At 39.1% G+C, this 24,586-nt stretch overlaps 1 protein-coding gene across 4 annotated transcripts in view; it reads right to left on the bottom strand.

Annotated features, from left to right (window-relative positions):
* Positions 1-1,174: 1,174 nt before the first annotated feature.
* CMC1 (C-X9-C motif containing 1) overlaps positions 1,175-24,586 on the bottom strand; it is a 73,158-nt gene continuing 49,746 nt past the window's right edge. For all 4 annotated transcript variants that reach the window (XM_061195209.1, XM_061195208.1, XM_061195207.1 and 1 more), the window contains 2 exons: positions 4,925-5,015; positions 1,175-1,439 (listed from right to left, as the gene is read on the bottom strand). In XM_061195209.1, the coding sequence (XP_061051192.1) occupies positions 1,319-1,439; positions 4,925-5,015 (212 nt within the window). In that variant the 3' untranslated portion in view covers positions 1,175-1,318. The remainder of the gene's footprint in view (positions 1,440-4,924; positions 5,016-24,586) is intronic.

The following is a 24,586-nucleotide window of genomic DNA, read 5'->3' as shown; positions in this document are numbered from 1 at the left end:
CTAGGAAATGCACCAATATCGAAAGGCCCCCAGAGGAGCGTGGGCTTGTTTACCCCCATGCCATGTGGTCTCTGTGGCTGTATCTGCTTTGCTTGTCTGCTCCTGTTGTCTCCCTCCTTTTGATCTGTATACCTGGAAAATGTGGTCTCTCTGGGTTTCAAGTAAGAGTCAAGTAGTTCCTTTGAGTGGTCTACTCAAGAGCAAAGTGTGGAACCTGAACATCGCATGGTTCTTTAGGGTCCTATTTACTTTTAACTCGATCTCAGATCTATTTCATGAGATTGGGGCCTAAGTTAAATCTTGTCCTAGTAGGCAGGAATTTCTATTTGTGATTTTAATAAAAACTATGTAAATACATATAAATTTTACTTACCTGGAAACTAGTTGCAATGGCTATGGTGAAGAGTTAACAGCTCATAGGAAAAAAAGAGCAACTTTTAATATAAAAGCTCAACCTGGGATCAAATTATTACGTCGCGACAGAAATTTTTTACACTAGTTCCTGAAACCACTACTATGTTACAAAATGGTCATTCATCCTTATAAAGACGACTTTTTAAAAGATTAAAATATTTTCAGTAGCAGAATTAACAGGTCAAGGAATGCCACTACATTTTAGGAAATTTTCTATTAAAGATGTAAGTAAAACTAATTCATGTATAAGCACTTATCTCGTCATCTATGTTTCCAAATAAGCCTTTACTTCTACTAATAACCATTAAAGCACATTTACCACGTCCAAGACTCCGTCCTACATACTCTACTTACCTACTCAGTTAATCCTCAGTGGTGGAGCCAGGTTCATGACCATCCTGCTATACTGCCAAGTTATTAACTCCTTTGAAGGCTGTCCATTCCTGCTTTCCTTTAGTTACTTCTGGCCCCATGATTAGTCTATAGATTGATGAGTAAGATTCATGTGGAAACCTAAAAATCGGATCACTGTTAGAGAACTATAGCTGTTCTCTATATGAAAAACCCCATTACAACCCAGGCAAACCATGTCCCATTTCCCTACTTATTCCTATGCCATTCAATAAACTCAACTTTGAAGTTTAAAAAAAAATCTTTATTTCAGATAAAATTATTTCCATAATTAAGGATAAACCCATTATGCCCAGGTAAACCATGTTCCAATTCCCCACTTACTCCTATCCCATTCAATAAACTCAACTTTGAAGTTTAAAAAAAAATCTTTATTTCAGATAAAATTATTTCCATAATTAAGGATAAAGCAAACACTTCTTTGAGTCCATCATTTCAGGTGACTGTGATTTCCATGAACATTGGCGTTACTGAGTATCATTTGAATATTTGCCTACATGCTTGTGGGAAGCTTCTGCAGCCTTTTCTTGGTAGGAATTCCAGTTTTTCTGAATTCTTCCCTTTCCTTCAGGTATTCCATTTTGCATTCTTCATAAAAGGTTGGATCATTATAGCTACGAGAAAGAAAATGAAAATATTTTAAAGTGAATCACTTTGCAAGCACATAAGCTTACTTTAACAATAAATTCAGACATCCGGTTCATCAGGCACAATCTTTAGAAGCAGGTTTTTAGTAATGGTCATAAATTCATTGTAAACATTAGGCTACCAAATTAAAGAAAAAAAAAGACCTAATGGTTCTTTTTTGAATAGCAGTGTCCCAGGATAGGACAATGGGAAGTCAGAGCACCCATCCTCAGGGACCCATGAGAGCAGACAAGACTGCATCACAATTATGTACACAAAGTACTACGGCAGTTGTGGCCTGAAACATGGGGCAGAGTGGAGAAAGGGGAGCTGTCAGGGGGAGACGTTTGAGTTGCATTTTGAAGGACCAACAGAAACCCACATAGAAGGCACATGTGGAAAATCCCATAGATGAGGAAAAACTGTGATGCATGAAGAAGTACAAGTAGATTAGTACCACCATAGCAGATCATGTGCAGGAGAAAGGGCCTGAGATGCTGGAATGGGGAGGGCCAAATCATGGCGATCCATTCATGCCCCACTGGGAAGTCAAATCTACCCTGAACGGGCACTATTCACAAAGCAACTGTAAGATCAGTTCTGTGCCTTAGATCGGGGGCCCCCAACCCCTGGGCCACGGACCGGTACCGGTCCGTGGCCTGTTAGGAACTGCGCTGCACAGCAGGAGGTGAGCGACGGGCAAGGAGCAAAGCTTCATCTGCCGCTCCCCACTGCTCGCATTACCGCCTGAACCATCCCCTCCCCGCCCCCACCGTGGAAAAACTGTCTTCCACGAAACTGGTCCCTCGTGCCAAAAAGGTTGGGGACCACTGCCTTAGATGAATCTGACAGCATGTGGCAGATAGGCTAAAGGTGGGCAGCAAGAGGGTCCAATAAATAAGCTATCACAATAATCCAGACAAGAAATGAGGAGGACCTAAGCCAAAGGAAGCACAGTTCTGATGAAAAGGATGAAGTGGATCTGGGGGAGATTGAGGAGATGAAATCAACAGTTAGGAGACCAGGAAGATTCTAGATCCGAGACAACTAGAATTCACAAAGACACGAGGCAGGAGTCAAAGGAGCTCAGTTCGGTTTCGGACCGGCAGAGGGAAGTGGAGAAATGCCATGACCCATAGGAAGCAGCTGAATTCCACGGGTGCAAACTGAGCTTTCTCAGATTTAAAACGGAGAAGAGAACCTGGGGAACCAGCTTTAAGGAAGACGTTAAGGAAGAAAAGGTGGAGAAGAAATAGGTAGAGATGCTGAGGAGACAGGAAAGAGCGTAAAGAGGGAAGCCAGATGGAAGGGACTTCCAGGGGTTTCCAGAGAGGGGTCAAGTATCAGAGAAAAGATGGAAAAGACACTCACTGGAACCTCCAGGAAAAGCAGTTCCAGGGGAGTGAGGGCAGAAGCCAGACTGCAGTTTATTGAGGGATGAGTGAGAAGAGACAGGGAGAAATAATAGAACACAAAACTGTTTCAGGGTGTCACCAGGCGGAGATGAGAGAGGGTAGTGGTTCCACCCATGGAATGTCGACAGTAAGTAAAGCAGAGCCCCCACTTAAGCAAAGACAAAAAAAGCAGTATTTCTTAGAGCATGTTGAGACTTGAGGTCAAGTAGAATTCTTCCTAATAGCTCTCATTTCTTTCCCACAAATGTCAGTCACTCCTCTTGGTTTGCTCCCCTCTCTTCTAAGCAGGCACAGCCTCCCCCTGCCCCCCAGGATGGACTGGGACCTGTTATCTTCTCCTCCATCTCTAGGGGGCGAGAGATGGCAGGATACGCCAATGATTAATATCCAGATAACAAAAGCTAACAAATAACACAAACTTTTAAAAAGAGCTAACAATTACTGAGTACATAGTATCTCCTATGTGCCAGCGCTGGGGTGACGTGTTTCCACGTGAGGAATAATCACCCCACCTGACAGTGAGGACCCTGCATGGGTTGCAGAGGGAGCTACGCCCCGGGGGACCCAGGAGACACCAGCCCGCTGCCTTCCCCACGGTCCCTGCTCCTGGCTCCAGTGCTGTCCTCTCCCAACTAAGAATAATGAGTCCCTATGATATGATGACTGAAACCGAGGTGTCAAAATCCTTTAATTAATGTACAAAAGGGGAATTTAACAAATTCAGTCACACAAATGTGAAAGAGGTTCATCTATTCATTCAATATCTCTTGGGAGCTCTAGGGACCAGAACTCTTACTTCTCCACAGTTAAACACTTAGTGCAGGTCTGGGCTCATAAAAAAGAGCAGCTATTAGAATTGTTTATTGACTTGAGAAAAGACATGCAGACTTGGAATATGTTTCCTCATCTATAAATGTAGAGATTCAGTATTCTAAAAGAGTCTATAAATTCATGTGTACATTATTTGTTATCAAAAAAGAAAACAATTTAAGATTCAGATAATCACCACTTTTTATGTAATTGCCTAAGACGTATCAAATCATCCTGACATAGATGCTTCACAGGCTAGGGGAGCAGAGTACAGAAGGAAGTAAGCGTTCACCAAAACTAAGATCTCACGGACAACTACCAACTCCCTACTCACTAAAGCACTGTATCCACAACACTGCCTGTCAATAATGTGGGTGATAAAACATGTGGGGAGATGAGCAGAAAGCAGCTGCATTCAAAGACCTCTGCATATTTTTACTTTAAGATTCAAGGAACTACAACAGAATATCAGTGAACATGATATTTAAGAATTATTTTTCTAAGTAATTTAACTTCAAAAATCTAAATTTAGGGCTTCCCTGGTGGTGCAGTGGTTGAGAGTCCGCCTGCCAATGCAGGGGACACGGGTTCGAGCCCTGGTCTGGGAGGATCCCACATGCCGCGGAGCAACTGGGCCCGTGAGCCACAACTACTGAGCCTGCGCGTCTGGAGCTTGTGCTCCGCAACAAGAGAGGCCGCGATAGTGAGAGGCCTGCGCACCGCGATGAAGAGTGGCCCGCGCTCGCCGCAACTAGAGAAAGCCCTCGCACAGAAATGAAGACCCAACACAGCCAAAAAAAAAAAAAATCTAAATTTACCTTTGTAGCCTTCATTTGATTTATTGCAACTCTCCTAGAAGTTAAATTACATTAGTCCAAAAGATCCCAAGGCTGGCAAAAGTACCTTTTCATTAGAAGAGATAAACATAAACCCATCTATAATATATTCTATTTTCTGTTCATGAAAAGGAATTTATTAAATCATATGAAAAATCATGTATTTTAATCAGATAAAATGCTGACAAACACACAAAACTTGAAAAGACCCTTCATAAATATGTTGTATCGTTTTTCTTAGAAGAATCTTTAACAAATTAAAATTTTAGACTCAGCCAACTATATGACAAATTTGTTGGGGAGAAGTAAAGAATATATTACATGTAATGAGTTAAATAACATACTCTTATCTACTACACATACTACACACACACATATCACAGGAGCAAAAACGCTGAGGTAACTACTTACTAAGCAGTTAGACATTCTTTCAATGCAGAATTTTCTTTGCGGCATTTTACTACCATAAGGATTCCAGAGTCCTTGCAACATTTAGTGAAATCTGAAATTAAAAATTTGGAAGAAAAAAAATGACTTGTAATTACATCACTATAATTGTTAACAGCTCTAAAATATTCACTCATTTAACATCTATTACCTAGACTGTGCTTGGCACACGGGACATGCTCCACAAAAGACGTGTACATGAATAAAAAGCAGAATAAAAGTCCTTTACTCTGTAGATTTGAAAGGGGGGCGAGGAGACCTATGAGGTGAAGAGTGAGGTGGCTTCACAAAGGCACGCAGAATGTAGAGATTAAGTAGGATTTCTAATTCAGACATACTTCATTGTACTGCATTTTACTACTGTGCAGACACTGCGTTTTTTTTACAAATTGAAGGTTTGTGGCAACACTCCTTCGAGCAAGTCTATCGGCACCATTTTTCCAACAGCATTTGCTCACTTCACGTCTGTGTCATATTTTGATAATTCTTGAAATATTTCAAACTTTGTCAGTATTAATATAATTGTTATGGTGACCTGTGATCAGTGATCTCTGATGTTACTATTGTAACTGCCAACACAGAGAAGATAGCGAGAGAACTGGAACTGGAAGTGGAGCCTGAAGATGGGACTGAATTGCTGCATCTCCTGATAAAACTTGAACAGAGGGGAAGTCGCTTCTTATGGATGAGCAAAGACAGTGGTCTTGAGCTGGAATCTACTCCTGGTGAAGATGCTATAAAACTTGTTGAAATGACAACAAAGGACTTAGAATATTATATAAACTTAGTTGATAAGGCAGCGGCAGGGTTTGAGTGGACTAACTCCAGTTTTGAAAGCAGTTCTACTGTGGGCAAAATGCTATCACATAGCACTGCAGGCTACAGAGAAATCATTCATGAAAGGAAGAGTCCTTCGATGCGACAAACTTCATTGTTGTCTTATTTTAAGAAATTCACCCCAACCTTCAGCAACCCCACCCTGATCAGTCAGCAGCCACCAACATCAAAGCCAGATCCTCCATCAGCAAAAAGATTACGACTCGCTGAAGGCTCAAATGATGGTTATCTTTTTTTAGCAATAAAGTATTGTTTAGTTAAGGCATGTACATTCTTTTTTTGGACATAAGGCTATTGCACACTTTAATATAGTGTGAGCATAACTTTTAAATGCACCAGGAGACCAAAGAATTTGTGTAACTCGCTCTATTGTGATATTTACTGTATTGTAGTGGTCTGGAACCAAACCTGCAGCATCTCCAAGGTCTCCCTATAGAGAAAAAGAGTATATTCTATGGATGAACAACAAGGTTCTACTGTATAACGCAGAGAACTATATTCAAAATCCTGTGATAAACCATAATGAAAAAGAGTATTAAAAAAAGAATGTATATATATGTATAACTGAATCACTTTGCTGTACAGCAGAAATTAACACATTGTAAATCAACTATACTTCAATTAAAAAAGAGTATATTCTAGAAGAAATGAATAGGAAGAGTAAAAGGGGAGTTGTGTCCAGACACAGGCCTCTGGGGGCCAGTTTCTGTGTGTCTTCTGATGGCATCAAGTTACCCTCTTTCTTTCAGACAACCTGCCATGGTCCTTCACTTCTGATAATAGGGCTCCCATCCCATTCCTGAGTCAACTCTGAAATGCTCCAGAAAATCCAAATGGCTTTCTATCACATTTCCATTCTGGTAGTTTCCCTTTTAAATTGTACTGGCCCCTTGGCATCCTGCCTTCTCAGGACCACCAACCCAGAAAACCCAGGTGCCAGAGGCCAGCCACAGCAGGGCCCCCTGCTTCTCTACTGGGTCTGCTTTGGGTCAGACCAGGTCCCTCCTCAGCCCTTCCTCAGGACAGTGCGCGGGGTTCCCCTGCTTTGGCAGCGACTCTCCTGAACTCTTCTGGTCCTTCTCCTACCCACTGGGGTCTCAGTCCCAGCCCCGGCCGCCTCCAGTCTGTAACCAACCATGTCCATGTCAGACCTTAAAATACAACATCATCCTCACAGAGAAGCTGGAGAATAGCTTTTATAACTCTTTTAGTACAAAATTATCAGGATTCCCCTCTTTTCTTGAGCTCGGTATTACCCTTTCAGCTACTAAGAAATAAAATTTATAATCATCTTAAAGGAAGCAGGTAATTTCAGGAGCCTCCATGAAGACACAAAATGTGTAACAAAAGTGGTTTTAAACCACAAGCAAACTGAAAATGATTGAGATTTGTAAATGCACAAGAAACTCCTTCGAGGGGCTGTGCCAGACCAAGAAGCCTATGGCACGGACGTCCAAGTCCACTGCACAGTCTGCAGGATGAGGGGCGATGGGAGCGAGGACAGCTGATGTGGGAGAGGACCTGACTTCAAACGGTGTGCGTGTCTGGTCACACACAGCGGGGCAGGGATGCTCCAGCTCAGAGCATGGGCTCCTTCAGCTTGCTGTTGACCAGTCTCAGAACTGCCACTGTTTACTGAGTCCTAAACCGAATCAGGCATCTTTTTCACTCAACTACAAATGTTCTTGTCGTCTCTTCACTGATGAGCTGGGCACGTGGGCCAAATCAGAGCAAGGGGACTTCCTGTGTCCTTTGATGAGGATCCCCTATGACTCAAAAAGGCAGAGCAGACTTACAATCAGCTCGTTCTCATCAGAGGTCCTAATGGCAGGCCACAAGGTTATTGAAAAGTCCACTAACTTCCACTCTGGAAAGCCATTAGCATCCCTACATGTTAACTGCTCTTCGTACAGCCTGATGTTAAGACCTGCCTTTCTAGAGGCAAGGGTTATGATCCTAAATAAGAATTAAGACAGGAGCAACCCTCAAAAGGAATGTGAACATGGTTAATCCAGAAGTGACTAAATGTTAGACGGTGGTGACAAACCATGGGCTGACTCTTCGCAGCCTCACCATCACTCAGAGACCTGGATCAACCAGCACACTCAAATATCATCTACAGAAAGGTCATGAGCATCATGAACTTTACCTCATGAACATATGCTAGTTGACCAAACCCCAGTCCCTTGCAGGAAAACATGAATACAAGGGCTATTACCAAAAGTACACTTTCTGAATTTAACACACCCAATACTTCTACACTTGACAAATTCACAACAGAAGGCTTAGGCATTGAATTATGTTAACATTTGTTTTCCCTAATATGACTAAAAATGTCCTCAAGTAGGGAATTGACTCCAGATAGCATTTATGTGTTCTGATTACAATAAAGGTACAGTCTCTGTATTTTCACACTTGTCCAGATCTCTTCAGGAGTAACTGTGACTGGCCTGAAGCCTCAAGCTGTTTGTAAGGTTTCTGTCACTTGTTTAGCAACAAGATTTTAATGAGGATTCTTCTTTCAAACCACATTAGCAAACATTCATATAACAGTGATGTTGCCAGATTCCTAGGATGGTATTCTAAAACAAGACCAATTTAAATCGCTTCTGTCTCTCAATATTAAGTGTTAAAGAGCTTGTATACCTGTATATAAATAAATTATTCACCACTAAAGACTATGAAAATGAACTTTCATTCACTTACGTATATCTTAAGGTAATGCAAATAAATATCAATAAACAGTGAGAGAGATGATTAAAAGTTATTCCAAACTTTAAGGAAATGTGCTTAAAGATAGCATTCAAGACTTTTTTCTTCAAAATATCAAGAACATGAAATTCTATCCTTCTTCTGTAAACACTCATTTCTCTGAAAGAAACCACTTAATAAATAAACTATGGGTAAAAATATTCTGTGGGCATGATAAAATTTGGATCAAGTGAAGCTAGGGAAAACGGAAAGAGATAAAGTCTTCTATTAGTCTAGGATAATGGGCAAAATAATCATACTGTAATTAAGTACAAGAAGTCTATATAATTTCCAGTTTATATAAGAAAGAACTTGGGGAACCTCCATATAAAAGCAGTAAGAGAAAGAAATGGTTTGGAATTCATTGCTTTTCACACATTTAATTTATGGAACTTTTGAATGTATTTTAATATTTAAATAACCGCCAATAATAAGGTTTCCTGATTAAGCCAAGGATGAAGGGCAAGGCTGTGCGTGGGAGCAGAAACACTTACCTTCCACACTTTTCATTTAGTCAGTTTCAAGCAACGTATTATTTTGCAAATGCAGTCATACAGGTAGAACTAAAGCATTCAATGAGAAACAACAATTTAAAAACATACAAGATTAAAAGAAGTAATTCCAATGTTTCATATCTCTGACCAGAACCACTCCTTTTATGATTCCACTAACATATTTTCTAAAAAATCCCGAGCTTATGAATTTTTACACAACCATCTTTAGACATAGCACTTACTTCTAACTTTCTAGTACTTTTATTTCCTCAATCAGTAAAGTACTTATAGAGTACCTATTTTGTTTCCAGCATTACAAAAAGCAGAGCTCTATTTGGGTACCAACGTAATTTAGAATGTTAACATATAAGCTCTGTGTAATATTTCCATGACTACACCACCATCTTGATGGTTTCACTTTTAAATCTGGAACATCAATTTAATCTAAAGGAAAGACATTTAGGAGGTCTTGCTTATTAAAGAAATGTAGTAGGCAGATTTTTAAATCACCCTAAATTCAAAACATATCATCAACTCTACAACTGGAAACCTTAAGCATAAAACGGCTTCCTTATAATGAGCTAGATAATAAAAACAGAGATGTACTTGATACAATGCATAAATGATCTGTTGACCAATTACTGAATCAGAAGAGGTTTTTAAATGATACAATTTGGGGAGAGTCTAGGTAGGTGTCAACTTTTCTTAAGATTTCACTTCAGACAAAGGTGTCAGTGAGTTTTAGATTTATAATAGAAATTGAAATCTAAAGCTAATTTTCCCAGGAGAAGCTATCTTCTAAGTGAAGGCCTGTGTGCAGAGCCTCCTCAAGCTGTGGGGGCAAAGGGCCCTGGGTGCTCAGCTCACCAGCGTCTCATGCAGGGGTGAAGACCTGAACCAAGGCATGTGTCCTCTCCCTCCTAATGGCTGCTCAGCAAGGGCAGCCATGGCCACAGGCCACAAAGCACATTATCTATATAATCAACAGTATTTCATGAAGTTCATGGGAAATAGTTTGTAAACAGCTCTGACTTTATAAATACATTTGTTTATAAAATTTAGTAATGAAACTATATATTCTCTTCATAACCTTTGAGTCTGGAAAGAATTCAATCCAATCCAACCTACAAAAAAGCCAAATATTATAAATAATTCTAGACTGGGTGGGAAGCTACTTAGGACAAGTTCAATTTAGTTGCAAAAAGTGTACTAGTGAGTATCTGCCAGCAAACATTGTAACAACAACAAAATGCCATAGACAATTTTTCAAGAGATCCATAAAACTAACCCTTCAATGGAAAACATAACACGCAGAAGCCACCTCATCTTTTATGAGACACATTCACTGAAACACTGGTTCCTTCACTGCACTCACACCTTCAAAATGTTTCCGTTTCCAAAGGTAAATCGAAAATACTGCAGATGGGAAATCACCAAATCATGCCATCACCTTAATGTTTAAGAAGAGATCCAACTGCAAATATTTCATTTATTTTTTTTCTTCGTTTTTTATTTTTTATTTTATATTGGAATATAGTTGATTTACAATGTTGTGTTAGTTTCAGGTGTACAGCAAAGTGAATCAGTTATACATATACATGTATTCATTCTTTTTCAGATTCTTTTCCCATACAGGTTATTACAGAGTACTGAGTAGAGTTCCCTGTGCTACACAGTAGCTATACAGGTCCTTGTTGGTTACCTAAATATAGTAGTGTATATATGTTAATCCCAAATCATTTATTTTTTTCTTAAATTATCAGAGTAGAATGAAAAAGAAAAAAGTCATTTACATTCCGGCCTCATAATAGTAACAACAACAATAATAGCTAACATTGTACTTATTACATCCCAGGCACTATCCAATGAGTTAATTCAGGCTTTCACAGTTATTAACTGATTCAATAAATTAAAATTTTAAATTTTTTCAAATATTCTTTCAGTACTTATCCCATAGGCTCATAAAATATCAGTCATTCATTCATTCAACAAACATTTTCCAAGTACTTACTACATGCCCAGCACTATGCTAGGTCGTGTGGTTTCCATGCTGAACAAGACAGAGGGAACCAACAGTCCCTGAGGAGGACAGACAATTAAAAAGTGCTATCAGGCGAGTGTGGTACCCACTCAGACAGGGGAAGGCAGGGAGGGTGCTGTGGAAGCACAGAATTGGGACTCCAAACCCATCCAAGAGGGGCTTACCATCCTTGTAAGCTATGATCTACACTGAGTCAGCTGGTGGACGGGAGGTGGAGGAGGACAGGCATGTACCACTGTGACCAGCAGGCAGTGCTCAGTGTTTAGGCTCTGTCCTGAGGGGAATGGAAATCCTTAGAAGGGTTTTACACAGTGGAATGGCACCATCAGATTTTCTTCTGCAGAGAACTAGAAGAGCTGGCAGGGAGGCAGGAGTGGGAATAACAGGAAAAGTGGTTAAGATGTGAGTACAATAATCCGAGCAAGAGATGGCAAGGGGGTAAAAGGCAGAGGAGTAGAAGCATCAGTTCAGGGGGTAACAGACAAGGAGTCAGGGATAATGCGTAACACCAGGGGTCCGCAACCCCTGGGCCGTGCCTGGGCCTCACAGCAGGAGGTGAGCAGCGGGCGGGCGAGCGAAGCTTCATCTGCTGCTCCCCATCGCTCGCATTACCGCCTGAACCATCACATCCCCACCCCACCCCCCACCTCCCCCCAGCCCGTGGAAAAATTGTCTTCCACGAAACCGGTCCCTGGTGCCAAAAAGGTTGGGGACCGCTGGCCTACACTTCTCACTGGGAGCAGACGGCGCAGTCTGATAACTCAAAAACACCAGAAAAGAAACACATATGACACTGTTCTGTTTTGGCTGCAGCCCGTGGAGGGAGATGGGGAACAGATGAGGCCGAGTTTCAGACACATCCAGCTGGGGGACCTTTGAAATATCCAAGTAGACTCTCCAGAAAGTACTCAGCTCTACGGGGCTGAGGCAAGTTGGAAGACACTGTTTTGACAGTAGTAACTTATTAAAAATAATGAAAAGTAAAGACGCCCTGGGTAACCACTGGGCTGCCAATATTTAAGGGTCCAGCAGAGAAAGAGAGGAGACTGGAAGACAAAAGGACCTCGGGGCATCACAGAAGGCAAGGGTACCAAGACACTGACCCTCTGTATAGAGATCAGGGTCCACTGGACCCAATTTTAATTTCTGAGTTTCTTTCATGAGTAGCTCTAACCAATATTTTAAAGATATTTCATGATTTTCATTTTTTCTTAGAGGCCTTCCAAAAAACCACAGAAAACAGACATATTTTGCAATACAATAAAACTCATTTCTATCTTGCAATTATCATATAGGTTCATTGCATCTTTGTATAAGGCTAAGACACAATATAGACTCTTAATGATCTTAATGAAACATTTTACTATATTATCCTAGAACTTATTTCATCATGACTCAGCAATTATTCCCAACTATGCTAAAAAAGGCTAAAATAATATGAAAACAAAATGATGGAATCACCTAGAAAAATGATGCCACAGTGAAAATAAACCATTATTTTATCAGTTTTCTTATTGTACTGCTTGATGTATTACATCATCATTCATGAATACATAAAAGTAGTCTTTTGGTTTTTGCTTTCCTTGAACACAGTTGAGATTTGAGATTTTTTTTCACTTTCTGATTATGTTAGATAGAATAGCCCCCCAAAATGTCCAAATCCTAATCCCTGGAACCTGTGAATATGTTAGGTTACATGGCAAAGGGGAATTAAGGTTACTAAGCAGCTGACCTTCAAATAAGGAGATTATCCTGGATTATCCGGGTGGGGCCCAAGTAATCACAAGGGTCCTGGAAAGTTGAAGAGGGAGGCACAGATGAAGAGAAAGAGACGTGATGATGGAGGTAGGGTCAGAGGGAGGTTATCCTGCTGGCTGTAACGATGGAAACGATGGAAAAAGAGGAATGCCAGTCAAAAAACTGGGTGCCTCGTAACAGACTGAATGTTGGTGTCCCCATAAAATCCATGTGCTGAAACCCCACTGCGCCCCCACTACCCTGTCATGTGATGATATTAGGAGGTGGGGCCTTTGGGAGGTAGTTAGGATGAGATACGGTCAGGAGGGTGGTGTCCTCATAAATGGGGTTAACGTCCTGTTAAGAGTCAAGGGAGAGCTGGCTTGCTCTCTGCTCTCCACCATGTGAGGACACAAAGGTCTGCAGCCCGGAAGAGGAACCCAACTGTGCTGGCACCCTAATCTAGGACTTCCAGCCTCTAAAGCTGTGAGAAATGAAGTTTTGTTGTTCATGAGTCATCCATTTATGTTATTTTTGTTAGAGCAGCTCGAGCTAAGACAGGCCTCTAGAAACTGAAAAAGGCAAAGAAATGGAGGTTCCCATAGAGCCTCCAGAAGGGAATGCAGCTCTGCCAACATCTTTTCTTTTCTTTAATATTTTATTTATTTATTTATTTATTTATTTATTTTATTTTATTTTACTTTTTATTTTTTTGGCTGCATCGGGTCTTAGCTGCGGCGTGCGGGCTCTTCATCATGGCTCTCGGGCTTCTCTCTAGTTGTGGCGTGTGGGTTTTCTCTTCTCTAGTTGTGGTATGCAGGCTCCAGGCCGCGTGAGCTCTGCAGTTTGCAGCACATGGGCTCTCTAGTTGAGGCGCATGAGCTCAGTAGTTGTGTGGCGCAGGCTTAGTTGCCCCGCGGCATGTGGGATCTTAGTTCCCCGACTAGGGATCGAACCTGCATCCCCTGCATTGGAAGGCGGATTCTTCACCACTGGACAACCAGGGAAGTCCCTCTGCCAACATCTTGATGTTAACCCAGGAAGACCTGCGTCACACTTCTGAACTACAGACTGTAATGTAACAAATTTGTGCTGTTTTAGGTTACTAAATGTTTATAATTTGTTACAGCAGTGATAGTAAACTAATACACTGCCTGTAGTAGAAGAAAGAAAACTGACAAAAAGATGATTCCCACGTATTAGATGAATCAGAAGATGAATGCGAAGAACTGAAAGCAGCACTCCAGACTCTGATGACGGTGGTGAAATGGATCTATAAACAAAACCACAGACTAGTATCTTCAGATGACAGTATCCCAGGTGAACTTTCTCAAAATCAGGACCTGATGAGTAAATAACATACTTTGAAGGACAAAAAGGAAATATGGCATACTCACCCCATCAGTCATTTGACAAGAGGGACGTCTCATGCACGTGGCATCCTGTAACAAGAACCTGTACATCCCACGTGCTAGGGACACATGGCAGTGTACTCCCCCATCTTTTATGCTGAAGTGTATGTGACCCAAATGCCTAAGGCTGGCTTATAAACAAAGATGACTAGAAGGAAACAGTATTTATGGGATGTATAAGTCAAAAAACTAAAAATTTTTGAAATTATGGAGCAAAAAACATGACTATCCTCTCATCAAAAAAAATTAGTAACCATCAAAGTTTTCAAAAACGTCGTATTTTATGGATGCAAGTATAAGAACCAGGATTGCAGGTGCAGGGGGACTGACTGGAGGTGTGCTGGAATCTGGAGCAATACTGACAAGATAGGTGTGTTCCAGGTCCACAATGAACAGTTAGTTTCATTCAAACACATTGATTATAAAACTTCGAGTTTTATGAATATGAATTTCAAGTATAAAACTTTCATAACAGGGAAACACAGAATAAAAATTGGGACTTGCTATGTTTAATTATTATTAAAATTTCTAAGGTCACTCTCCCTTTGTTCTTCTGCAAATTTTTTTGAATATGATTTTTAAATATAAAAATAAATAAATAAAAGGTATCCACAAATGACTATCTTTTCTGGGACAGTTTGGATTAAAGAAGGCATGGTCATTATTGTTGAATGCTAAGATGAGGAGTGAAAATCACCTATTGGTTTTTATGTTAACATTTTATGAAATTCTGCTATCCAGAAATATCTTTGATTCACATAAGGTCAGAGAGAGGATTAGAACAAATAAAAATCATTGCTCCTTATCACTGATGCATTAAACATAGCTTTTATTTCCAACTTTTACTTCCAGGACAGTTATTTCTTTAATCAGGTGTTCATTAAATACAAAATAGGGTCCCTAACTTCAATGTGTTTATAATATAGTGATAGATGCACAAAGCAATTCAATAATACCAAACAGTTGTGTCTTCACTGGGTAAACTTGGGTTTGTAACCCTCTAAACCCTGCACACGTGGCTACCAAGCAAGGTTTGAAATGTGCCTACTCCTAATTTTGGCGTTCTGTTGGTGTAAAAGACATACTGGATTGTGGGAGCTTAGGATGGAAAAAGTAACATAAACTATCTTGTTCACAGTTTTTATATTGATTGCATGTTAAGTAGATAATATTTATTTACTATATAGATTAAATAAAATATTAAAATTACTTTTACTTTTTAAAATTAATGTCACATTTTAAAAATGTGGCTACTGTAAGTTTAAAATTATAAATATAGTTCACGTTATATTTCTATGGTCCAGTAAAACTTCCTGCAATGATGCAAATGTTCTCTGCACTTTCCAATAGTGTAGCCACTAGCCACAGGGGACTACTGAGCACTTGAAATGTGGCTGATGCAACTGAGGAACTGAATTTTTCTTTTTAATTAAGTTAATTAAAGTGACATGTGCACAGTGGCTGCCATTTTGAACAAGGCAGCCCTGGACATGTTTAGTTCCCTGTACTTCAGGTGAGTCGCAGACAGGCAGCTGGTGATGAGCCGCTCAGATTCTTTATCTCCATTTACTGGAAGGGAAGTTCAATGGGAATAAAATGTGATTCCGACCAGGAGCCCTTAGTATGTAGCACTTGGAACAGAGATGATCTCTGTTTATGGAGAACAAAGGGCAATAATACATTAATGCTGAGCCGGGTCTATATCTCCATTAGAATGAACTATTTCAGGTGGCCTTTTTTTGTTTTTCCATTTTCCTATGTGATTTCATGATTTTTTCTTGCAAGGTATTTAAAGATGTTAATAGTAATAGCAATAAAATCAAAATAATAATGGCCACTGATATATACTGAGTATTTATTATACACCAGACACGAGTACTTTATGTTTATTAGCTCACGTGAATTTTTACAAATAACAGATAAGCACTATTATTATCTTCATTTACCAGACAAGGAAGCCTGAGCTTTGAGTAGGTGACGTCACACATTTCCAAGACACACAGTGTGACAAGGACTGGCCTGGAGCCAGGCCTCTTTAATTCCTGAAAAATACTTGTAACGACTATGGAATCCCACTTACTCCTTTCCACAATCAGAACACAGGAAAATCCTCCACACCCAGCAGAAATCCTCAGGGTCACAGGAGAGCTGTAAGCCCCACCAGTCACCTCACATGAGGTCACAACTGGGACCGGGAAGTGAGTGGGGATGGCTCAGCCCCTCCAGTCACCACCACGGGGAAAAAAATTAAGCTACAGCTTATGGCTCTGATTTCTTGCTCCTGAGCAATCACCTAAAATAAAATAACACCGGATACCTCACCCTCTGGCTCCACACCTCCTTTTCCAGAATGCCTATAAAAGATATTTAAATATTTAAAATAAAACTTTTAAATATTTAAAACAAAACTTTTAAATATATAAAACATATTTAAATATTTCAAATAAAACATTTAAATATTCAAAATAAGGATTTTACACATTAGAAAGTGGCTTCTCTGAACAGTAGACAATGAAATGCTAAATTCTGTGCTTGGGATTCTAAGTGCTATCAGAATTGGAAAGGTAGATGTTAGCACAGCCTAGTGTGCCCAAGGAAAGCACCAAATCACCCCAACTCCTAAAAAAAACTGCACGTGAGAAAGGCTTTCAGTCTCCCCAGATAGGAAAATCCATGAGTATTATTAACAATGACAGAGGGGGAGGATTTAGAAAGTGACAACCAAGAGAAATTAAGTGAATGAGTCTGGTTTACACCACACATTTTTGCTACATGTTCCCTCTTTGCCCGCCCCCCAGCCTCCAAAGTTAAAAGACCTATTCATGAATACACACCCATCAGAGCAACCAACAAGGAAGCCAGCCCCTTTCTGAACATGGAGCCTTCCGGGCTTCCTTGCCATCCCCTAATAAGAAGCAGGATTACACAGCAGCAGTATCAATGCTGTAAGTAACGCAAGTAATGCAAGCAATAAACCAGCCTGCTGTACTTTCCCATTCTAGGAGGTGGCTTTACAGACTATTCTGGGGATAAGCATGGGTCAATGGGGACCATTCACCACCACTCATGGAGGGTCCAGGAAAGGACCTTGTTCTAGACTTCCGGGGTGGAAATGGCCAGAGGAGGAAGGACTTAGAAACCGTAAACCCTTCCTCAATTCAGAAAGTCCTTTCTAATCATCTCACTGTGTAAACACTGTGGGGACAGAAAACTCCTTATCTCACAAGGTAGCCAGTTTCATTGGGGTGTGTGTGTGCATGGAGGGGGTTATTTATAGCCTGGAAAACTAGAGTTAAGTCTCCTGCTGCTGCCTTCCCATCAAATACTACAGACAATAGCATTCCTATCGCTTCCTTTTCCTGGCTCAGAGCCAATGTGAACACTGCTCCCTCCTTGTTGGATGTGGTTTCCAGACTATTGACAAAACCTGCTCACCCTCTTCCTAGTCTGCTGGTTTGTCAAATTTACTGATGTATCTAACACCTTTGCTTTGCTCCAAAAAAGGATTTGAAACAGCTTGGCATTTCCCTTAAGACACAGCATTTGAAAAGACAGTAAGTTCTTCATATCCAAACACAGGAGACAACTAAAACATAAAAATTACTATGGCTATGCCTTTTTTCGAATTTTTGAATTTTATTTTATTTTTTTTATACAGCAGATTCTTATTAGTTATCCATTTTATACATATAAGTGTATATATGTCAGTCCCAATCTCCCAATTCATCACACCAGGCTATGTCTTTCTTAATGAAAATAAATACATAAATAAATACATAACAAAAATCATTTGCACAGAATCATTAAAAGAATGGCATATCACTAGCCATTCCTCATCCTGTGTTCTCTTAGCTGAGGCAAAAAATACCTTCACATAAGTAAAAAATAGCATTTGGCACCATTCAAAGCCACTTATCAGCTTTCTTTTAATCTAACAGTCACACCAACAGCCAGAGTAGAAATACTAAACCACAAAGCACTATCTGGCCGCTAAAGAAAGTGCACTGATCGGGGATGATCTCCAAGACTCAAAGTGCAAATAGCAAGGACACACACACACACATATGTGTACACATGTGCACCTATACAGACAGATGCTTGTGTAACACAGAACGGCTGGGCGGGTTGCGGGGAGGATATGAAAGAGACTGGTGGTGGTGGTCGTCTTAGGAGGAAACCTGGGGCCTGGGGGGAGAACTGCAGAAACACGTTCCTACTGTATTTTGGTAGTTTGTCGATGTGCCAACCTTACAAAATGTAATTTAAACAAAAGAAAGAGAAGAAAGTAATACCTTTGGGTAGAGGAGAGCGGAGAAAGGAGCTTTGACTTTGATGCGCAGAGTGAAAGGTCATCTCTTGATTTTTTTCTTAAACAACCCTTTTCCCTTTTCCCGGAATTGCTGCTTAGCGACAACAGGGTGGGGACCCCTCTTTCTCTAACCAAGAAGACCCCGTTCATCACACTCAGACGGATACTTCTGCCTGGATGGCTTAATTTCATTAGATGCTAACTGTTCTCAAATACAAATGTGGTCATTCCTTTTTGCAAAATATAGAGCTGCAGAGATCCGACTATTTCCATCCCACGAATGACAAGTGAAGCAGTCGTCCAAGGTAAAATGACACCATCAAAAGTCACACTGCTGGTTTTATTTTAATTTAACACAGTCACACCAACTGCCAAAATGGAAGAAATCCGACACTGAAAACACGTGCTCCCTTGCTAATAAATCGGTCCCAATTCTCAGTTTTAAAGAGGAAAAAAAGAATAGAAGACATGTGATGCTAAATTTAATTAGGCATTTAATAAGTGTAGTATTCCTAGTTAACAAGGCAAATCCATCCTTTCCGTTCTGGCTGCAGTTTATTTAAAGACTTTACAATTTTACTACTTAAGGGCGAGTCCTATGGAGGTGTTATCTCACCATTTATATTTTCACAACACTTATGATATTGCTATCGCACTCTTAAAATAAATAAAAAGCCCATGCCATGTCGTAGACCAATATAATGCTACATACTCTATTTTTATTTCTGGAAATAAACATTAAAATTTTTCTGTATTGCTCACTTGATTCTTGCAATGTTGAATATTTAAAAAAAAAAAGAGTAAAGCTAAGATTTTTTTTTAAGTCCCACGTATTACTTGAAAAGCAGAGGTTTTATCACTTGGTTTTTTAAATTAGGTACTAGAAAATATATCATTAGAAAATTCTGACAACAATAGCATTTTATGACAAAATTATTATGCTTTTAATTTTCTATTAAATTGTGATTTATTAGCTTGCTACTTTAAACATTAGACTGGGTACAGAATGAATTTAGTGGTGCATTTAATGAGACAAGCAGGTAGAGGATGAACATGGAAAGATGATTTAACATGGTGGTGCATGAGCTATTTGATAATTCTAACATAGTACGAAAGAAAGCTTCTCTCTAGATTGACCATGGTTCGCTTAACATCACTGAATATCTAATACCTCCAACTCAATTAATTCTCACCTGATTAAGATCAGACTGATATTCAAACTAAATCATCTCTCCAGTCAAGTAGAAATCAATATTTCTGATTTTACTTTTAAATTACAATAGAAATAAAATGTGCACGTCTTCAATATGCCAAGAGTAGCTTTTCTATTCTAGTCTACCATGGCATGGATGACACAGTTGATTAAAGAATTATTCTAATTTGAGCACCAATATGTAGTCAGAATCTGATTAATTTGAACACAGAGATGGAATAAAGTAATTAAATATATCTTATACAGGGCAAATAGAAAATTGACATAAAGTAAACTTGACTTCTTTAAAACAAACTTCACTATTTATCATCTCAAATAGTTAGGAATGTGCTTTTATTACAGACTGATTGCTCTCGGAGGGGAGTCTTGTTTCGGGCACAGATATTTACAAGGTGGGCAAAGAAAAGAAACAGTTCTTTTCAGGTCATCCTCTTTCCATGACAGCCACCTCCAAAAAGCATGCACACACCTAAAAACAACCAGATTACTTTTATGACTTTTCTAGAAAAAGCAGGATGTACTGAGCAGGGTAAAAATGAGTGAATCCTAAAATGACAAAAGACTGACACATCTGTAACTTACACAACTAAAGAGAAAACGAGATAGATCCTCCTCCCCTTTCACTCTTGAACACTCTTCAAATCCAAGACAGGAGAAGAGGAAAGCCCATTTGTTGGGTCAACTGAACAGAAAGTATTGTTTTGTTTGTTAGCAAACTCAACAATTCAGATGAAAACGACAGAAAAATTGCAAATTTTAAACAATACATTTAAGAAAGCAAAATCACAGCTAAATGTACTATTTATTAGAACTGAAAATAATATGATTTAGAGTACTTAAGGCATGTCAAACACTGCTCATTATATACATTATGTTATATATAATATGTAAAATATTTTATTAGAAAGATTTTATATAAAATATATGAAGTATATATTTATTATCTATTATATTTAAACCTCACAAAATAGGTTATTACTACGTACTAAATAATTCATAGGTATTACTTACCTTAGGTGTACCTTTTCTCGTGTCTTAGATACCATGTCATAGGAAAGAATTTGAGGAACCAAAGAACTATGTAAATTAACCTGGAAATTTATATTTCCAAAATTCATATCCCATGAGAAACAGCCAAACAAGTTACTTATAGACCCCAACTAGGGGCATGAAAACCAAAATTTGTTAAGATATGACACTCTCCAAAGACTTGTAGAATTTGAGGCTGCGGCTGCCTGTGCAGCATGGAAGGTGGACCATCTGCATGTCAGACACAAAAGAATATTCTTGACTTTCATGAAAGACTCTGTCCTATTTTTCTTGAACCACACAGACATCTCAGTTGGATTTTCTTACAACTGAAGCGTATTTTCAGAGAAATATTTTTCTAATATAAACATTATATACATATAATGTATTATATATGTATAATATCAAACAGTATATTTATAATATATTTCATATGTATATAAAATCACAGTGCAAGCACAAAGACTACTAAACCAGTGTACATGCCCCACGTTTAAAGGGGCAGCTGTTGCTTTATTCCAGATACTGTCTGCCTTGCAGGAATGGCAACAGCATCCCAGATCTGAGGATTCATGTTTTTTTAAAGCTAGAATTTTTGTTTTATGTAAAATCTCACAATTTTAAGTAGCTCGGTTAACTTTGTTTTCTAAGACACCATGCACAGGAAACACAAAATACAAAACATGTATGTCGGCATAGTGGCTCCTGGTGAAGGCTGATGGTCTGTGTCACCAGCTTGAAAGACTCTTATGAACACTTCAACTCCAGAGTAAATACGCACACGTGGTAATCCCCTCAAATCCTACCATCACTCATTCAACAATCACTAAAGCAGAAGTCTCCTACTAATGCTAAATAGCATCGCAGCCCTAGAAACAGAGGAATTAACTAACTCCCCCACCTCCTATTCTACAGACCTCAGCCTTTCTACGGTCCCGCAAGGCCATGATGGATGGAGAGCATTCCTTTTGGGAACCAACAACAGGGCATCGAAATGGGCCCTTCACTGAAAGTCTACATTCCCTCCAAGCCTGGGCTGGAGGGATTCCGTGTGGGTTGCTGAACCTCTCTGACTGTGAGCTCCAAGAAGCACCTGAGCTAAGAAGCGTGCTTCATTTGGACGGACACTACTTTATAAAATAAATATGGGGATTCTTTTCGTCCTCTATTATATTACCAGACATTTAGTAAGCTAATGAGTAGTTTGTTTGCTGTCCTCCAGAAGTTTCCAATGAAGCAGCAGAGCAATGACATGTAAAACTAAACAGCAATTATGGAAAAATACAACAAACATCACATGGCAGTGGTGATCGCCCAGGAGGGCAAGTGCACTGACTATAATAAGAGTCTGAAGGGCTGAGGGAGCCCTCACCACGACTACAGAGAAGAAGCAGGAAATTTAAAGGGCTGTCTCCACGTTTGCAAAGATGGATGGAAGAGTCCCAAGAAATGCAAAACTACAATCTTTACCTTTCTTCTCCTACTAAATAGTCTATTAAACAGTCTGTGAGTACAAATGATGAAATGAATAATTATTTTAAATATTTCTAATAATTTTACATTGTCAGAATCCAATATAATAGCTGTTCATTATATTCATGCATTATGGCAAAATCTAACAGGTCAAATACATGGGGCTTGGTCTTAAGAAGCTACTTTACATAAGATACTGCTAAATAAGACTTTTACTTTTGGTCTATATCTTATTAGTAACTTTCATTAAAATAATAAAAATAAACAGTAAAAATTAAAGTAAAATATAAAATATTTGAAGTATAAAAATAAAGAATTTGGTAATTTTCTGTCATAGGAACAGAAGAAAGTAGAGAAAGTGGCTGTCACAGAGTTGTATTCGTTAAATTCCACAAAGAATATTTTTAATTTTAAAATAGAATGTCAACAGGGTTGATTGAAATAAAGAGAAATAAATTAATGCTAAATAATTACTAAGGAAGTTTTGTTTATGGAAATGAATAATTCAGTGTTTTGCAAAGTAAATTCAAACAGCAGCTGCTTTGCTGACATTAAGCTAAAAAGAGCTTTCGCAAAATGTACAAACTTTAAAACTAGAGAATCATCATATTTTTTAATGTCAAATAGAAAGAGTTATTTCCTGGGTCTTCTGGTTTTAGTGTAAAATATTACACAGTTACAATGGTAATCGACCAACCATTTAAGGAGTCTCCCCATTACATTTTTCGTGGGGCGTATCTGTCACATTCTAGTTAACTGAATATATGCATAATTCCTGGCCTGTTGAGTCTTGGGACAGCTGGGGGAGATAGGAATTCAGATTTCTAACAGTCTGTTCCTAACCCACTTGGTCCTGGATTCTATTCAGATCTCAAAATGAATCTATCATTGCTTTTCACTCCACAGCAGTTTCATTTCTGTCTCCGAACTACTGGCTCCGTTTATGGGGAAGGAACTCTTCCTCCTTCAAAAAGAAATGAACCCAAACGTAAAACAACAAACACACTTGAGAGGAACTGCACATATTACAAATTAAGTTCATTTTTACTAAATAATTTATCCATGGTTTTTTAAGAATCAGTTTCTCAAAACAGCAGGTAATATAGAAACATGAAAAATACTCTTAAGGACCAATTTGAAATGAAAACAAAACACTTCCAAACAGTCACGTAAGACAAAGGGAAAACCAGGTTCTACTTACATAAAAATTTTTTAGGTTTATCTATTGCCTAACGCAAACTGAAGTCTGTATCCCTTTAGTGGATCATGAAAATTTAGCAGACTGCAAACAACATTTGTTTTTAAAAATGAAAGAGAAGAGGAAATAATGTATGCCGTGCATTTCGTCTATATAAACACATACATAAACACAAAAGTGCATACGTATGTATACACTGGGTTGTACTTTAAAATGTATTTCTTACCATCAGCCGGGTGAAAAAATATTTTGAAAGCCACTGGCCATGCTAATTCTTATCCTCTACAACAGTAGAAAAAGAACTCAGAACTTTAACCTTTAAAAAGGTTAAAGACCTTTTAAAAAAAAAAAATCACTAACTTTACATTTATTTTACCCAATTTTTTTTAAGATGTGGACAATATTTTATTTCAGCTTATGAATATGTAGAATTATTTTACCCAATCAAAATTAGATCTTAAAAACAAATTATTCTCTTCCCTTAGTTGAAATCCACACAGTTCAAATTTAATCATACGTACAAAATATAAAAGGTCTTAGGGAAAAAATGAACACAGATTTTACAGGACTCAAAACAGGGTTTTGAGTTAAGAAAAAGAATACTTTGAAAAGGTGTATGTTTTGTTTTAAAGCCTTGTTGTAATGCCTTACATTAGAAACCTAAGACTAAAGCAAATTTCTGCTAAAAGCTGGGTATCTTGCTGGATATGTCACAACCATCTACCTCAGACCTAAGGCGTCCAAGTTCACTGCTTCTGGCGAATCATTTGAAACCAAACTTTCATAAGTGTCATCAGGCTTCTCTTCAGGGGCCTCTTCAATCACCAATTCCTGCTAATGTCTCCTCTGATTAAAGGTGAAATTTCTGGGCTTCCCTGGTGGCGCAGTGGTTGAGAATCTGCCTGCCAATGCAGGGGACACGGGTTCGAGCCCTGGTCTGGGAAGATCCCACATGCCGCGGAGCAACTAGGCCTGTGAGCCACAATTACTGAGCCTGCGCGTCTGGAGCCTGTGCTCCGCAACAAGAGAGGCTGCAATAGTGAGAGGCCCGCGCACCGCGATGAACAGTGGCCCCCACTTGCCACAACTAGAGAAAGCCCTCGCACAGAAACGAAGACCCAACACAGCCATA

The sequence above is a fragment of the Eubalaena glacialis genome, chromosome 7, assembly GCF_028564815.1.
Source record: "Eubalaena glacialis isolate mEubGla1 chromosome 7, mEubGla1.1.hap2.+ XY, whole genome shotgun sequence".
Lineage (NCBI taxonomy): Eukaryota > Metazoa > Chordata > Mammalia > Artiodactyla > Balaenidae > Eubalaena > Eubalaena glacialis.
The sequence above is the reverse complement of the archived record's forward strand: the minus strand, read 5'-3'. Positions and strand labels throughout refer to the sequence as shown.